This window comes from Fragaria vesca, linkage group LG5, assembly GCF_000184155.1.
Source record: "Fragaria vesca subsp. vesca linkage group LG5, FraVesHawaii_1.0, whole genome shotgun sequence".
NCBI lineage: Eukaryota > Viridiplantae > Streptophyta > Magnoliopsida > Rosales > Rosaceae > Fragaria > Fragaria vesca.
In genome coordinates this window covers 26,816,686-26,830,634 of record NC_020495.1, presented here as the reverse complement: position 1 = coordinate 26,830,634, position 13,949 = coordinate 26,816,686, and the positions used below count along the sequence as shown (strand labels likewise).

At 40.8% G+C, this 13,949-nt stretch overlaps 4 protein-coding genes across 4 annotated transcripts; 2 read left to right on the top strand and 2 right to left on the bottom strand.

The window, feature by feature from the left end:
* The first annotated feature begins 5,140 nt into the window (after positions 1 to 5,140).
* LOC101313903 (putative F-box protein At1g47790-like) lies at positions 5,141 to 6,028 on the top strand. Its single transcript, XM_004301844.1, has one exon. It carries the CDS (start codon positions 5,141 to 5,143, stop codon positions 6,026 to 6,028), a length of 888 nt encoding a protein of 295 aa, XP_004301892.1.
* A 2,494-nt stretch (positions 6,029 to 8,522) lies between these two features.
* LOC101313616 (F-box/kelch-repeat protein At3g06240-like) lies at positions 8,523 to 9,500 on the bottom strand. Its single transcript, XM_004301843.1, has one exon. It carries the CDS (start codon positions 9,498 to 9,500, stop codon positions 8,523 to 8,525), a length of 978 nt encoding a protein of 325 aa, XP_004301891.1.
* A 650-nt stretch (positions 9,501 to 10,150) lies between these two features.
* On the top strand, positions 10,151 to 10,912 carry LOC101313322 (putative F-box protein At3g10240-like). Its single transcript, XM_004301842.1, has one exon. The coding sequence runs from the start codon at positions 10,151 to 10,153 to the stop codon at positions 10,910 to 10,912; it is 762 nt and encodes a 253-aa protein (XP_004301890.1).
* A 721-nt stretch (positions 10,913 to 11,633) lies between these two features.
* Positions 11,634 to 12,713, bottom strand: LOC101313031 (F-box protein At3g07870-like). Its single transcript, XM_004301841.1, has one exon. It carries the CDS (start codon positions 12,711 to 12,713, stop codon positions 11,634 to 11,636), a length of 1,080 nt encoding a protein of 359 aa, XP_004301889.1.
* Between the last annotated feature and the right edge of the window lie 1,236 nt (positions 12,714 to 13,949).

The following is a 13,949-nucleotide window of genomic DNA, read 5'->3' as shown; positions in this document are numbered from 1 at the left end:
CTTATCAGTCTAACTGAGAAGTATGATCCGGTAGTTACTGCTATAGAAAACTCTAGTGACATATCTCAACTTTCGGTGACTGAACTCATAGGCTCATTAGAAGCTTTCGAAAAAGATTGAGTAGCCGGGATGATACTCCACTAGAGAGTGCATTTCAGTCTAAACTCAATCTACGATCTCAGAATTATAAAAGAGAAGAAAAGAAGATAAATGATTATCCTAGAGGAGGAGGAGAAAAATCTAAAAATTGGGAAAATAAAAGAGACTTTAAGCAAAGAAGAACTTATCCTCCATGTGGGATATGTAAGAATACCAATCACAAAGAAGTAGATTGCTGGTTTCGGGGTAAGCCGAAATGCCGAAATTGTAATAGATTCGGCCATGTTGAAAAGAATTGTCAGGCTCAAGAAGAAGTATCAAGCCAATTTTTCAAAGGAGAATGAAGAAGATGAGCACCTATTCTACTCATGTGAAGCTGCATCTGAGGAGAAAAACCAGACATGGTATGTAGATAGTGGTTGTAGCAATCACATGTCAGGGGATGAATCTATCTTCTCCAACCTTGATACATCAAGGAAGTCACGAGTGAAACTGGGGAATGGTGCTTTGGTGCATACGAAAGGTAAAGGTACGATCTCCATCCAAACTAATTTAGGAACCAAGTGTATTGATGATGTTTTATTGGTTCCTAGTTTAGAGCATAATCTGTTAAGTGTTGGTCAAATGATGGAGAATGGTTATGCTCTATTATTTTCTGGAGACTCTTGTAAAATATATGATAAAAAAGAAGGATGATATTTAATGTAAAGATGGAAAATAGAAGTTTTCCTATCCAGTGGTTACAAATGGCCATGAAGGCAGCTGTAGATGATTCATGGCTATGGCATAAACGCTTTGGCCACTTCAATTTCCATGCTTTGAGAACTTTATCTCAAAGAAAAATGATGGAGGACCTGCCAAACATAGAGGTGATTGAAGATGTCTGTAGAGCCTGCCAACTCGGGAAGCAGCAGAGACAAGCATTTCCTTCTGGAAGAGCTTGGAGAGCAAAAGACTACTTGGAGCTTGTGCATACGGACGTCTGTGGACCTATGAGGACTCCATCTCTTGATCAAAGCAAGTACTTCATTCTTTTCATTGATGATTATACCAGAATGACATGGGTCTACTTTCTACGTGAAAGGTCTGAAGTTTTCAAGATCTTTCAAAAGTTCAAGAACCATGTCGAAAGACAAAGTGGCCATTACATCAAAGCTCTTAGAAGTGACAGAGGTAAAGAATATACCTCTAAACAATTCAACAAATTTTGTGAAGATGAAGGAGTAGAGCACCAACTAACAGTGGGCTATGCTCCTGAACAAAATGGAGTCTCTGAGAGAAAAAATAGAACCGTGATGGAGATGGCAAGGTCAATGTTATGTGAAAAACACTTGCCAAAGACTTTTTGGGCAGAAGCTGTATATACAGCAGTCTACTTGCTAAATAGATGTCCAACAAAAGCATTACAAGACAAGACACCAATTGAAGCTTGGAGCAACAAGAAGCCATCAGCAAAGCATCTCAAGGTCTTTGGGAGCATTTGCTATGTTCATATTCCAGCTGTTAAAAGGCACAAGTTGGAAGAAAAATCAGAAGTTGGTATATTCGTCGGCTACAGCTCGCAAGCTAAAGGTTACCGAGTATACAATCCAAAAACGGAGAAGCTCATGATCAGCAGGGATGTTAAGTTCGATGAAGCTGCCTATTGGGATTGGGAAAAGAAGAAGTTATGAAGAACAAATTTGTCCCAACAGAAAAGCAGCAGATTACATCTCCTTTGCATTCAAGGGAAGAAGAATTTGAAGAAGAAACTTCAGAATTTCCAGGTACGCCCTCTATTACTCTTCCATCTAATCAAGAAGAAGATGATGTTCCAGAATCTCCACCTAGAAGAGTAAAAGTCATTGAGGGATATATACGAAACATGCAATTTCATATCTTTAGAACCTGAAAGTTTTGAAGCTGCAGTAAAACAAGAAAATTGGAGAAAAGCCATGGAAGAAGAAATTAAAACAATTGAAAAAATCAAACATGGGAACTTGTAGAGCGCCCACCAAACAAAGAGATAATTGGTGTTAAATGGGTCTATAAGACCAAAGTCAATCCCGATGGCTCAATACAAAAATACAAAGCAAGATTAGTAGCAAAAGGCTACTCACAACAGCCAGGGTTAGACTACAACGAGACCTTTGCACCTGTTGCAAGGCTCGACACGAATAAGGGCTCTTGTAGCTCTTGCAGCTCAAAAGAGATGGAAAATCTATCAACTTGATGTTAAGTCGGCTTTCCTAAATGGTGAACTCGAAGAAGAAATCTATGTGGAGCAACCTCAAGGATTCATAAAGAAAGGAGGAGAAGAAAAAGTGTTCCGGCTGAAGAAAGCTCTATATGGGCTTAAGCAAGCACCACGAGCATGGAACAGTCACATCGATAGATACTTCATCAATGCCGGATTCAGGAGGAGCAAGAGTGAGCCAACTCTCTACACCAAAACTCAAGGTAACTCTATCCTCATCGTCTCTTTATATGTGGATGATCTCATTTATACTGGTGATAATGATGAAATAATTCAAGAGTTCAAACAAGACATGATGAGGACATTTGAGCTGAGTGATCTCGGCCTAATGCATTATTTTCTTGGTATTGAGATACACCAAGAAGCAAAAGGGATTTTCATATGTCAAAAGAAGTATACTGAAAATCTCTTGAAGAAATTCAAAATGAATGGGTGCAAGGCCGTGGCAACTCCACTCATCACTAATGAGAAATTTAGAAAGGAGGATGGCTCTCCGAAAGCGAATGCATCTAGTTATAGAAGTCTCATTGGAAGCTTACTTTATTTGACTACAACTCGACCCGATATTATGTATGCAACAAGCCTTCTATCGAGGTTCATGCATAGTCCAAGTCGGATACATTATGGTGCCGCAAAGAGGATCTTGAGATATCTACAAGGTACCATTAATTATGGTATCTGGTACCAGCCTACTTCAAAGACAAAGCTTGTTGGCTTTGAATCAAAATTGTTTGGCTACACGGACAGTGACTGGGCTGGATCAATGGATGATATGAGAAGTACTTCAGGTTATGCATTCACTATCGGGTCTGGCATATTCTCTTGGTCTTCAAAGAAACAAGAGACAACTGCCTTGTCGTCAGCTGAAGCGGAATACGTTGCAGCAGCAAGCTCAGCATGTCAAGCAATATGGCTAAGAAGAATCTTTGAAGACATGGGAGAGAAACAAGAAAATGCCACAAGAATCTTCAGTGACAACAAATCTGCAATTGCAATGGCGAAGAATCCGGTATGTCATAACAAAACGAAGCATATCAAGATCAAGCATCACTTCTTGAGAGAAGCTTCAACAAACAAAGAAATTGAGCTCCACTACTGCAAGACAGAATTACAGCTAGCCGACATCTTCACTAAGGCACTCGCAAGAACAAGATTTGAAATACTGCGAAGCATGCTTGGAGTAGCACCAATGCGCATTAAGGAGGAGTGTTAAACAGTAATGCGCACTAGTCTCTCTAGACTATATTTAAGATTATCTAGTTTAATCTAGAACTTATCTCTAGTGATCATGTATGGTTGTAGAAAAATCTAGATTAAATGTAATTAAATATAATCTAGTATTGTCTAGAGTGAAGTCATGTCAGTAGAGGTAAACCAATGTCGGTTTACAACTCTATAAATATGTATCAAAGCTTGTATCATGATGTAATCAACTAAGCTATCAATACAAACTCTGTTTTTCTACAACAACTAAATCTCCTCTGTTGCACTGTTGCACACCTCCTCTAATCCAAATCTTCCATTTTCTAAACACTCTTTGGCCTAAACACTAACTACCTTACCTTCTAAAAACCATCATTTATTATCGTCTCCGGTAGGTTTACTGCAACGAAATATGTACCATACATGAATGTCTAACAATGCCGAAACTCCGAAACATATCTAGTTAAACTAGTACTCCCGAAGCGAAATTCGAAATGAACAAACTCACTGGGGGTTTTGGGATCATCATCAGAGACACTGAGCTGTGCATTGCCAGCCACCTTGTAACCCTCGACGGTTCCACAAATCTTCTTATGCGCGCGTCGGTGCCTCGCGCTCGGGTGCGGATTCGGAAACGGCCACCCGCAATTATGACACACATGGACTCCGTGACCCTCTTGCCCTAACAAACACCAATTAGTTAGAAACCAAAAACAAAAGCCCTTGAAAGATTCAGAGAGAGGAAGCGAACCTGAGCTGTGATCTTTGTGGTCCATTGGGAGCTCAAAGTGAGGTAGTAGCGAAGCGTTTTGGAGAATAAAATAGAGCTGAGGGTGATGTGAGCGTGTGAGTGTTGACCACTCTTACCATGTGAGGGTTTTACTCTCTCAAAGCCAAAGAGAGAGAGTAAAAGAAGACTGATCTGACCTAATTTGAGAGTAACGGCGGAAGAGAAAGAATAGAAGAAGCAGGTTTAGCACCTTTTATATGGTGTTTTTCTTTTTTATGGATCGATCTGCCTGCGAAGGCTCAACAAGTTTAGGCTCCACCTAGCCCGCTTAGGCCCAATCCGGATCATAACATAAAATTATATATGGTATTCATCATTATCCGAATCTTGATCAATGCCTCTTGTTCCAAATTCAGTACTTACAGTCTTGAACTGTTAAACTGTAGAAAACCCTAGCCTCCTAAACACGCTAGCTATAAACCAACCCCATGCCTCGTTTATCCCGAAAGCAATTGGAATCCCAGTCCAACTCACGCGCAAAGGCCACGGGTCCAATTTTACCGCTCCAAGTCCACAATTTGTTACAAACCCTAAAAGAATATAATACCGTCACACCCCCTCCCACAATATTCCGGCGAAACAAATAAGCAACACTACTACCTAGCTAGGCTTTCTTGCTTCTCTGAAAGAATGGAAATCAAAGGAAGAAGCACTTGTTTCGCTGAAGATGTAGTGGTTGAAATACTCTCAAGACTACCGGTGAAGTGTTTATGTGTGTTTCAAAGGAGTGGCATGCTCTCATAAATAGCTCTTATTTCACTGCTGTTCATCTCCGACGCTCGGATTCCAATCTCCTTCTCTTCAGCAGAAAGATGGGTGGTAAAGATTCAAATCATTCAATATCATTGCTTCGTGATGAGTCGACACATTTGAGCTTGGATACACCTTTCATAAATCCCAGCATGCCGTGGTTACGTCCTGCGGGATCTAGTAGTGGCTTAGTTTGTCTTAATTTGTTGGGTCTTCGTGTGCGGTCAAATTATATAGTTGTATGGAACCCAGCCACAAAGCAGTTTAGGTTTCTTCCTACGACGGATGAATGGGATGATCATCGTCTACTAGGGTTTGAGTTCTTTCATGACAGTAGAAATTACAAAGTGGTCAACATTCCCAAACCTGGTCGTGACAACACAATTCGAGCTAAAGTCTTCACCAGCAGTACAAAATCTTGGAGAGAAGTAAAAAGCCACTACTACTGTTCATCAGGCGCAATTATCGGGGGTACGTTGTCTTCAATCACCAATGTGGTGCTGTATTCGCCTCTGGGGATAATGAAACAAACATCCCATGTCTTGTCATTCAATTTGCGCGACGAGGTCTTCCATGCGATACCATTACCAGAGAGCAGTATTAGTGGTCAAATTGATCTACTTTCATGGAAAAATTCTTTGCCATTTCTAGGAGGTCCTAAATATAAACCAACTTGTGAGCTTTGGGTGATGACTGAGGAGCCTTCTGCTGGTACTACACAAATCACTTGGGTTAAACAGTTTATACTTGAACCCTCAGCAATGCCGGGATATATAATAGGACCTTGGAAGGATGAATACCTTTTAGGGGATGCTATTTCAGATGATCAGCTGCATTGTTACGATCCTGCGAGCCAGAAATCGACAAGGCTCCCAAAGCATGATCATACACATCGTTTGATTTATGAAAAAGCCATCAACTATGTGGAGACCCTAGTTTCAGTAGACTGAGCCAACCATGCATGAAGTTGTGGTAAAATTCAACTTTTTTTCTTCAGTAAATTACTTATTCCGCTTGTATGATCATATAATATTAGTAATTAATTTCCAAGTGTCCTTCACCAGATCTTTCAATTCATTGAGTTTAACAAAGGTTGAGGAAGAGTTCCTGCCGGCTGCCGTAAACAGAAACGTGGTAGAGTGCAGCATGAATGAGTCAAAAGAAATAATAAGTCACCCCATTTAACAGGGTTTTTTTTTTTCAAACAGCAAAATAAACTTAAACAGCTAGGAGTCCTAATGCTTTAGTGAAACCTTAATTCTTGACACCCTCCCTTAAACTAACTGCTTCAAGCAATTATTTTACTTCTGGTACTTCACACATCCCTCGTATCAACTTCACAACTACTTCATTGGTTAAATCACTCAGAAAATGAAAAGGCACATCAGTGTGCTTAGTGCGACCATGCATCACAGGGTTCTTGAACAATTTGATTGTTGGACTATTGTTGCAGTACACAGTGGTGCTATCCCTTTCTGAATGACTGAGCTTTTCCAGAGTTTTTCTCATCCAAACGGCCTGTCATGCACAAGCAGCTGCAACTACTAATTCAGCTTCAGTTGCAGAAAGAGTGACAATAGGCCGCTTTTTTGAAGACCAATGCACGTACTGATACTCCCAAGTAGGGTCTTAAAACAGCAGGCATTTTCCCCGAATCAAGCCTTTATACCTTTTTGTATTAGGTCATGGTTTGGGAGCTATCATTACAGTAAATTTTCAATGGATCAGTAAGCATTGTGACCAAGAAAAAAAGGAAAGAGTAACAACTTGGTCTAGGTTTTCAAAAGAAAAAAGAAGAGCCATATGATGCAGTTTCAGATATATTTAAGACTATCCTTACATACATAGTTCTAAGTAGTTGTTAGGTGCAAACAGATCAGAGAAGGTACGTAGCATGAAACTTGTTAACAAAGGCTGGATATATTTCATAACATCATTTGATCATAAGCTACCAGATAGCTAGTTTTGATGGCCTTATGTATCAATCTGGATCTTCAGCTTGAAATATGTGAACTTTAAACGTTGGAACTTCACATCCCTGTTTCAGCTTAAACACACAGGCTAGGCATCCCCTACTTTGAGATGATTGTCCTGCCCAAATGGTTTCCAAGATACTCTTCCTTGTTGTCCATCACTATATACATCGACACTGAATGTGGCAGGATTCTGTAGGTTAACACCGCGAAAACCTCTAGCACAAACACATACATTCCTTAGCAAAGGCTCCTTGTAATTTCTACAAACAAAAAAGACAAATTTATATAAACCAGTCCCTGACCCATTGTCCTGAACCTGTTTCATCAAGAATCTATACTGCATACATACTGGGATTGAGTAAATGGTCTAAGTCGATTCTTGCAGGTAAAGAAAGAGTCAACTTTGCAACCTCTTCATCAGTATCACAACCAGAGGTAAAACGTACTTACTAATTTTTCATTCATATACACATATCCTACGATGCCCAAAACATGTAACAGTACATGTTTGATGTCTTCTAAACTGTAAACCTCTTTGTTCATGCTACACACATATACTTAGAAGAACGCATCTCTAGGCTCTAGCAACCACAAAGAACCCGGCCAAGGCATCAAATTTAAATCAACAAATCAACTGTTAGAAGAATGCGAAGTATTTGGCAAAATTTTTTAAGAGATAACACTGATCATAGAACTATGTTATTTGACCATGATATCAAGCTTTTCAAGCTATTAGGCAATTCATCTAGATAGACAAAGCTGTCGGTGTTGCATTAAACAAAACCCTTTCATAGAGTGACCACATATGTAAAGGTTTTGTATGAATAACGAACATATTGCCAATATCTTTAAGAATGTTAACACATATTCTATGCGATGCCTAAAGCAGATAATAGTACATATATATGCCTACTAAATTGTAAACCTCATTATTCATGCTACAGATATATACTTAGAAGACTGTCTCTCAAGTCTCCAGCACCACAAAGAACCCAACCAAGAAATCAACTGTCCGAAGAATGCAGAGTATTTGGCAAAATTTCCAACAAAAGAAAAAGAAAAAACGATTGTCAAGCAAAGCGAATCGATCATTGAGCATACAAGGCATTCTAAAATGTACAAGGAACTCAACTGGTTTTTGAGTATCCAAGGCATTGGAAAACTGAATAATCAACAACTGGTTAGTTGTTTTAACAGAATATACAGAAATAATATTCAAATGCATGAAATGAGGCTAAAAATGATAATTACCTAACCAGCGCTTAATGCAGAGAGTGAGCATTCCTCTTTATTTCAGCTTTGTGAGGCGTTGTGACGATCCCCATTGTAACCACCGATCGAAGCTAGGCTCTCTTCATATTCAATTACGTACTCCCAATTGCCAAGTTTATCAACCTTAGGCTCTTCTTCTCCATCTTCTTGTTTATGAGAGATCCCTACTCCCCTTGACTCATACGATATAGCATTCCTAAATTTCAAGGCAACTGTATAGTTTTCCGTAATCAAAGAGGGGCATCGTTGACCATCTGCGTTGTGGATTTGAAAACCTCAAGGTAAAGAGCTTAGTCCACGACTCACTCACCCCATATTCTCTCATTACCCAAAACTCAATCGAATCACAAACATCCATCGGAGGATAACGCAACACACACAGGCATCGTCCAAGGCATCCTCCAAAGTTATACTTGAGTTCGCTGAGATCCCGGATCCTCTTTGGGCCGAAATCAGGCATCCCAATTTCTCGAAACTCCTCCCTAGCCAAATCAAAAGCAACTATTTCATATCGTAATGACGTCTTTAGCCAATGGAGCGACTCATTGACAAGAGTCCCCTGCTGGTGCCCCATGTAGCAATATCTCGGGGCTTCAATACTTCTCCAAATCCCATCTTTCAATGACATTATCTTGCTGAACCACAATTCCTCTTCTTCCCCCTCATCCCAGGTCTCATCGTCCTCCACCGGAGCATAGCTCAGAATAACTTTATACTCATTTGTCGCTGGTAAATACCCAACACCATAAGCACGTAAATCCAAGTCAAAATCAGTAGAAAAACCTGGGTTAGGCAACTCCTTCACGAATCCAGTCAATGGGTTCCATACATGGACACGGAAACTTTTCGCATGATTCTCATCGACTACAAACACTAGGCCATCGCAGGAGCCCAGTAGTGTGACGAAACGTCGTTTGAAAGGGAAGTTCACCTTTTTAACCGACTTCGTTTCGGAGTCCAGCGATTTCAGCTTACCGGGGTTTCCGTTGCGCGAGTAGGGCAGCAGTCTGCGAGTGAGGGTTTTGTTCCTCCGGAGCTGAGTTGTGAAATGAGGGTCGAATAATATGATGGAATGCCACCGCTTTGAGACGGAGGTGAACTGGACCAAGGATTTCACAGGCAGCCTGGAAATGATATTCACTATAATCTCTTCGGGTAGGTTTGCTTCCCCCATCATTGCTACAAGTAGGGTTTTACTCTCTCAGAGCCAAAGAGAGAGTAAATGAAGACTGGTCTGATCTAATTTGAGAGCAACGGCGGAAGAGAAAGAGGGTCGCACAAGTCCTTCTATGTGTGCTTTCTCCGATCTGTCTGTGAAGGCCCAACAGTTTTACGCTCCTCCTAGCCCACGGGTCCAATTTTACTGCTCCAAGCCCACAATCTGTTGCAAACCCTAAAGCTCCCATATAAATACTTAAATAGGGACTCCGGCAAAACAAATAAGCAACACTACTGCCTAGCTAGGCTTTCTTGCTTCTCTGAAAGAATGAAAATCAAAGGAAGAAGCATTTGTTTTGCTGAAGATATTCTGGTTGAAATACTCTCAAGACTACCGGTGAAGTCTTTACTTAGGTTTGTGTGTTTCAAAGGAGTGGCATGCTCTCATAAAGAGCTCTTATTTCACTGATTCATCTCCAACGCTCGGATTCCAATCTCCTTCTCTTCAGCAGAAAGACAGTTGATAAAAATTCAAATCATATGCCTCCAATATTATTGCTTCGCGATGAGTCGACACATTTGAGCTTGGATTTACCTTTCATGAACTGTCCAAGCAAGCAATGGTTAGATGCTGTGGGATCTGGTAGTGGCTTAGTTTGTCTTAATATGTCGGATCTTCGTGTGCAGTCGAATCATATAGTTGTATGGAACCCAGCCACAAAGAAGTTTAGGTTTCTTCCTAAGACGGATGATCATCATGATCTACTAGGGTTTGAGTTCTTTCATGACAGTAGAGATTACAAAGTGGTCAACATTCTCAAACCTGGTCCTGACAACACAATTCGAGCTAAAGTCTTCACCAGAAGTACAAAATCTTGGAGAGAAGTCAAAAGCCACTACTTCTGTTCATCAGGTGCATTTTTATGTGGAACGTTTTCTTCAATCACCTTGAATGGGGTGCTGTATTCTCCTATATGGATACAGGAACGAAGATCGCATAGATCGCATGTCTTGACAGTCTTGTCATTCAATTTTCACAACGAGGTCTTCAATGTGATACCATTACCAGAAAGCAGTAGAAAAGGTCAAATGAAACTACTTTCATGGAAAAATTCATTGGCATTTCTAGGAGGTCGTCATTGTGAACCACCTCGTGAGCTTTGGGTGATGACTGAGGAGCCTTCTGCTGGTACAAAACAAATCATTTGGGTTAAACAGTTTATACTTGAACCCTCAGCAGTTCCGGGATATATAATTGGATCTTGGAAGGAATACCTTTTCGGGGAAAATAATTCAGATGAGATGCAATGTTACGATCCTGCGAGCCAGAAATCATATGAGATGCAAGACTTCCAAAACATCATGATCATAGATATGGTCTCATTTACGAAAAAGCCATCAACTATGTGGAGACCCTGGTTTCAGTAGACTGAGCCGACCATACATGAAGTTGTGTTAAAATTCAACTTATTTTCTTCAGTAAACTACTTTTTTTTTGTAAAGGATTAGCCGATATTAGCTTCTCGGAGGCAACGATTAGGAAACGAGTCCCACCTTCAATCCCTAAGGAGAAGGGTCTGCCCCACGAAAGTTTATTAATAGACTTGAATTTTATTAAATTTTACTCTCTCAGAGGCTCAGAGCCTAAGAGACTGATCTGATCTAATAGGAGTGTAAAGGAAAATCAGTTTGCTGCTTTTCATTTTTTCTTTATGTGGGCTGGCAAACCACCCTAAACATGACATTGTTGGACATCAATTGCAGTGCTGTGGTGTTATTAGAGAATATAACGACCCGGATCTCTAACTGCATATCATTAAAACTACAACCAGGAATCAAACAAGAAGACTACGTCTGGTCTTGTAGATTAATATCAAAGGAAAATTGAATATCATAAAACTGGAATTTGATCTCATTATCATAAAACTGCACCAACTTCGTCTGGTCTTCACCAGGATAACATCAAGTGATCAAGAGAAGACTCCATCATTAAGCTACCTAACCAAATACTATTCAAATGCATGCACGACATGAGTGTAGGCCGGGAACTACCTATCCAGCATGTATATGCAGTAATGCAGAGAGGGCGAAGATTCCTCTTCATCTCAGCTTTGTGAGCCATTGTGATGAATTTTCAACCCCATTTTGATTAGCCACCAATCGAAACTAGGCTCTCTTCATATTCAATTACGCCATACCAACGACCGCCGTCAAGTATATCAAAACTAGACTCTTCTTCTTGTTGTTTATGAGAGATCCTTATTACCCTTTTCTCATTGCCAGTACATATTGTGGAAACTGTATAGTTCTCCGTAATCAGGACTGGCCACATTTGCAATCTGCCTTGCGGATTTGTAAACCTCAAGTGATAGAGCTTAGTCCACGACTCAGTCACCTGATATTCTCTCATGACCCAAAAATCAAAATCAACCGAATGAGAATATTCATAAGCTGGACAACGCAACAGACACAGGCATCCTCCAAGGCAACCCAAGAACTTGTTTCCATGCTTCCCATCTTGGCGGAAATTAGGCATCTTCATTTTCCGAAACTCCTCCATAGCCAAATCAAAAGCAATTATTTCATCTGTGATTCGCGTCCTTCGCGTCCCAACCCAATGAAGTGCCTCATTGACAAGAGTCCCCCTCCGCTCATAGATGTCACAATCCTCAGGTCCGTCAATACTTCTCCAAATCTGATATTTCAATGAGATCATCTCGCACAACCTTACATCTCCCATCCCCTTCGGATCATAGATCACAAAAACTTTATAGTCATCCGTCGCAGGTAAATATCCAGCACCAAAAGGCCCTAGCCAAAACTTCTTGGAATAATCTGGGAGAGGTAACTCCTTTACGAATCCAGTTGATGGGTTATAGGCGAAGACAACATTGTGATAAGCTATAAATACGAGACCATTGCAGGAGCCGAGTAGGGTGGCTGAATAACCCGGTTGCTGGCGGAAAGAGAAATTCAGGCTTCTAATCGATGACGTTTCCAAGTCCAGCGATTCCAGCCGACGATAGTCTCTACGATCGATTGCGGGCGAGTAGACTAGCACTCTGCGAGTGAGGGTTTTGTTCCTCTGAAACTGATTTGCGAAATGCGTGTCGAATAATATGATAGAACGCCACCGCTTTGAGACGGAGGTGAACCGGAGCAACGATTTCACCGGCAGCCTAGATATTATGTTCTCTATAATCTCCTCCGGTAGGTCTGCTTCCGTCATTGCTGCAACCAAACATGTACTAGCTTAGGGTTTTTTTTTTTTTTTTTAAATTTAGAATGAAACTGGCTAGGGTTTTACTCTCTCACAGCCAAAGAACAGATCTAATATATAGGAGCGTAAACGAAAATGAAACGACGCCGTTTTGGGTTGGCAATAGATGACACCGCCCCGACCGCCCCGACAAGTTTATGGAATAACTTGAGAGAGGTAACTCCTTTACGAATCCAGTTGATGGGTTATAGACGTAGAGAACATTCGCATAAGCTTTAAGTACGAGACCATTGCAGGAGCCGAATAGGAAGGAAAAATAACCCGGTTGCCGGAAAGAGAAATTCAGGCTTCTAAACGACGACGTTTCCAAGTCCAGCGATTTCAGCAGAGGACGGACGTTTCCAGCATATAGTTCGTTGGTGATTTCAGGAGGGTATGAGAAGACCAGCACTCTGCGAGTGAGGGTACTTTTGTTCCTCCGATGCTGATTTGCGAATGTTAGTGTTTTAGTTTATTTGGATTAGTATTGAACAAGTCCTAGTCCTAGTCTACTGAGAGTTTGTTGATTTACCAAGTCATTAGGAATCCCTTATTATTAGGGTTTGTTAGCAGCTAGCCGTTCCAGAATTTGTGCTTAGTTTGTTTTTGTACGCTCTATTTAACAGAGCTTTCATTTCAGTCAATTATATCAATACAGTTCAGCTCCAATACTCTCTATAATTCTCTTGCTTTCTAGTTCTTATACTCTGACGTTGTGGTATCAGAGCCCCTACTGGGCCTGAGGTGAAAAGCAGCAGCTTTGTGTGTGTCTTGCAGCAGTGAGGGTGATGGCAGAGAATGGCTTTGATGGTCATTATGACCATTGGCGTTTATTAATGGAGAATTTCTTGAGGTAGAAGGAGTATTGGAGCCTAATTGAGACAAGCTTCACTGAGCCTGCTGCGGGGGAGGTGACAACTGCAACACAGAGGAAGACATTGGATGAATTGCAGCTGAAAGATCTGAAGGCGAAGAATTATCTCTTTCAGGCGATTGACCGCACGATCTTAGATACAATCCTTCAAAAGGATACTGCGAAGCAAATATGGGATTCCATGAAGAAGAAGTATGAAGGGAACGCGAGGGTGAAACGCTTTCAACTTCAAGCACTTCGCAAAGAGTTTGAGACTCTTGAGATGAAGGTTGGTGAGTCTGTTACAGATTATTTTTCTAGAGTTATGTCAGTAGCGAATAGAATGCGAACTC

What these genes read in the sequence shown, in the direction of transcription:
- LOC101313322 (XM_004301842.1), top strand. Translation starts at nt 10,151, where the DNA reads ATGTCGGATCTTCGTGTGCAGTCGAATCATATAGTTGTATGGAACCCA.
- LOC101313031 (XM_004301841.1), bottom strand. Translation starts at nt 12,713, where the DNA reads ATGACGGAAGCAGACCTACCGGAGGAGATTATAGAGAACATAATATCT.
- LOC101313903 (XM_004301844.1), top strand. Translation starts at nt 5,141, where the DNA reads ATGGGTGGTAAAGATTCAAATCATTCAATATCATTGCTTCGTGATGAG.
- LOC101313616 (XM_004301843.1), bottom strand. Translation starts at nt 9,500, where the DNA reads ATGGGGGAAGCAAACCTACCCGAAGAGATTATAGTGAATATCATTTCC.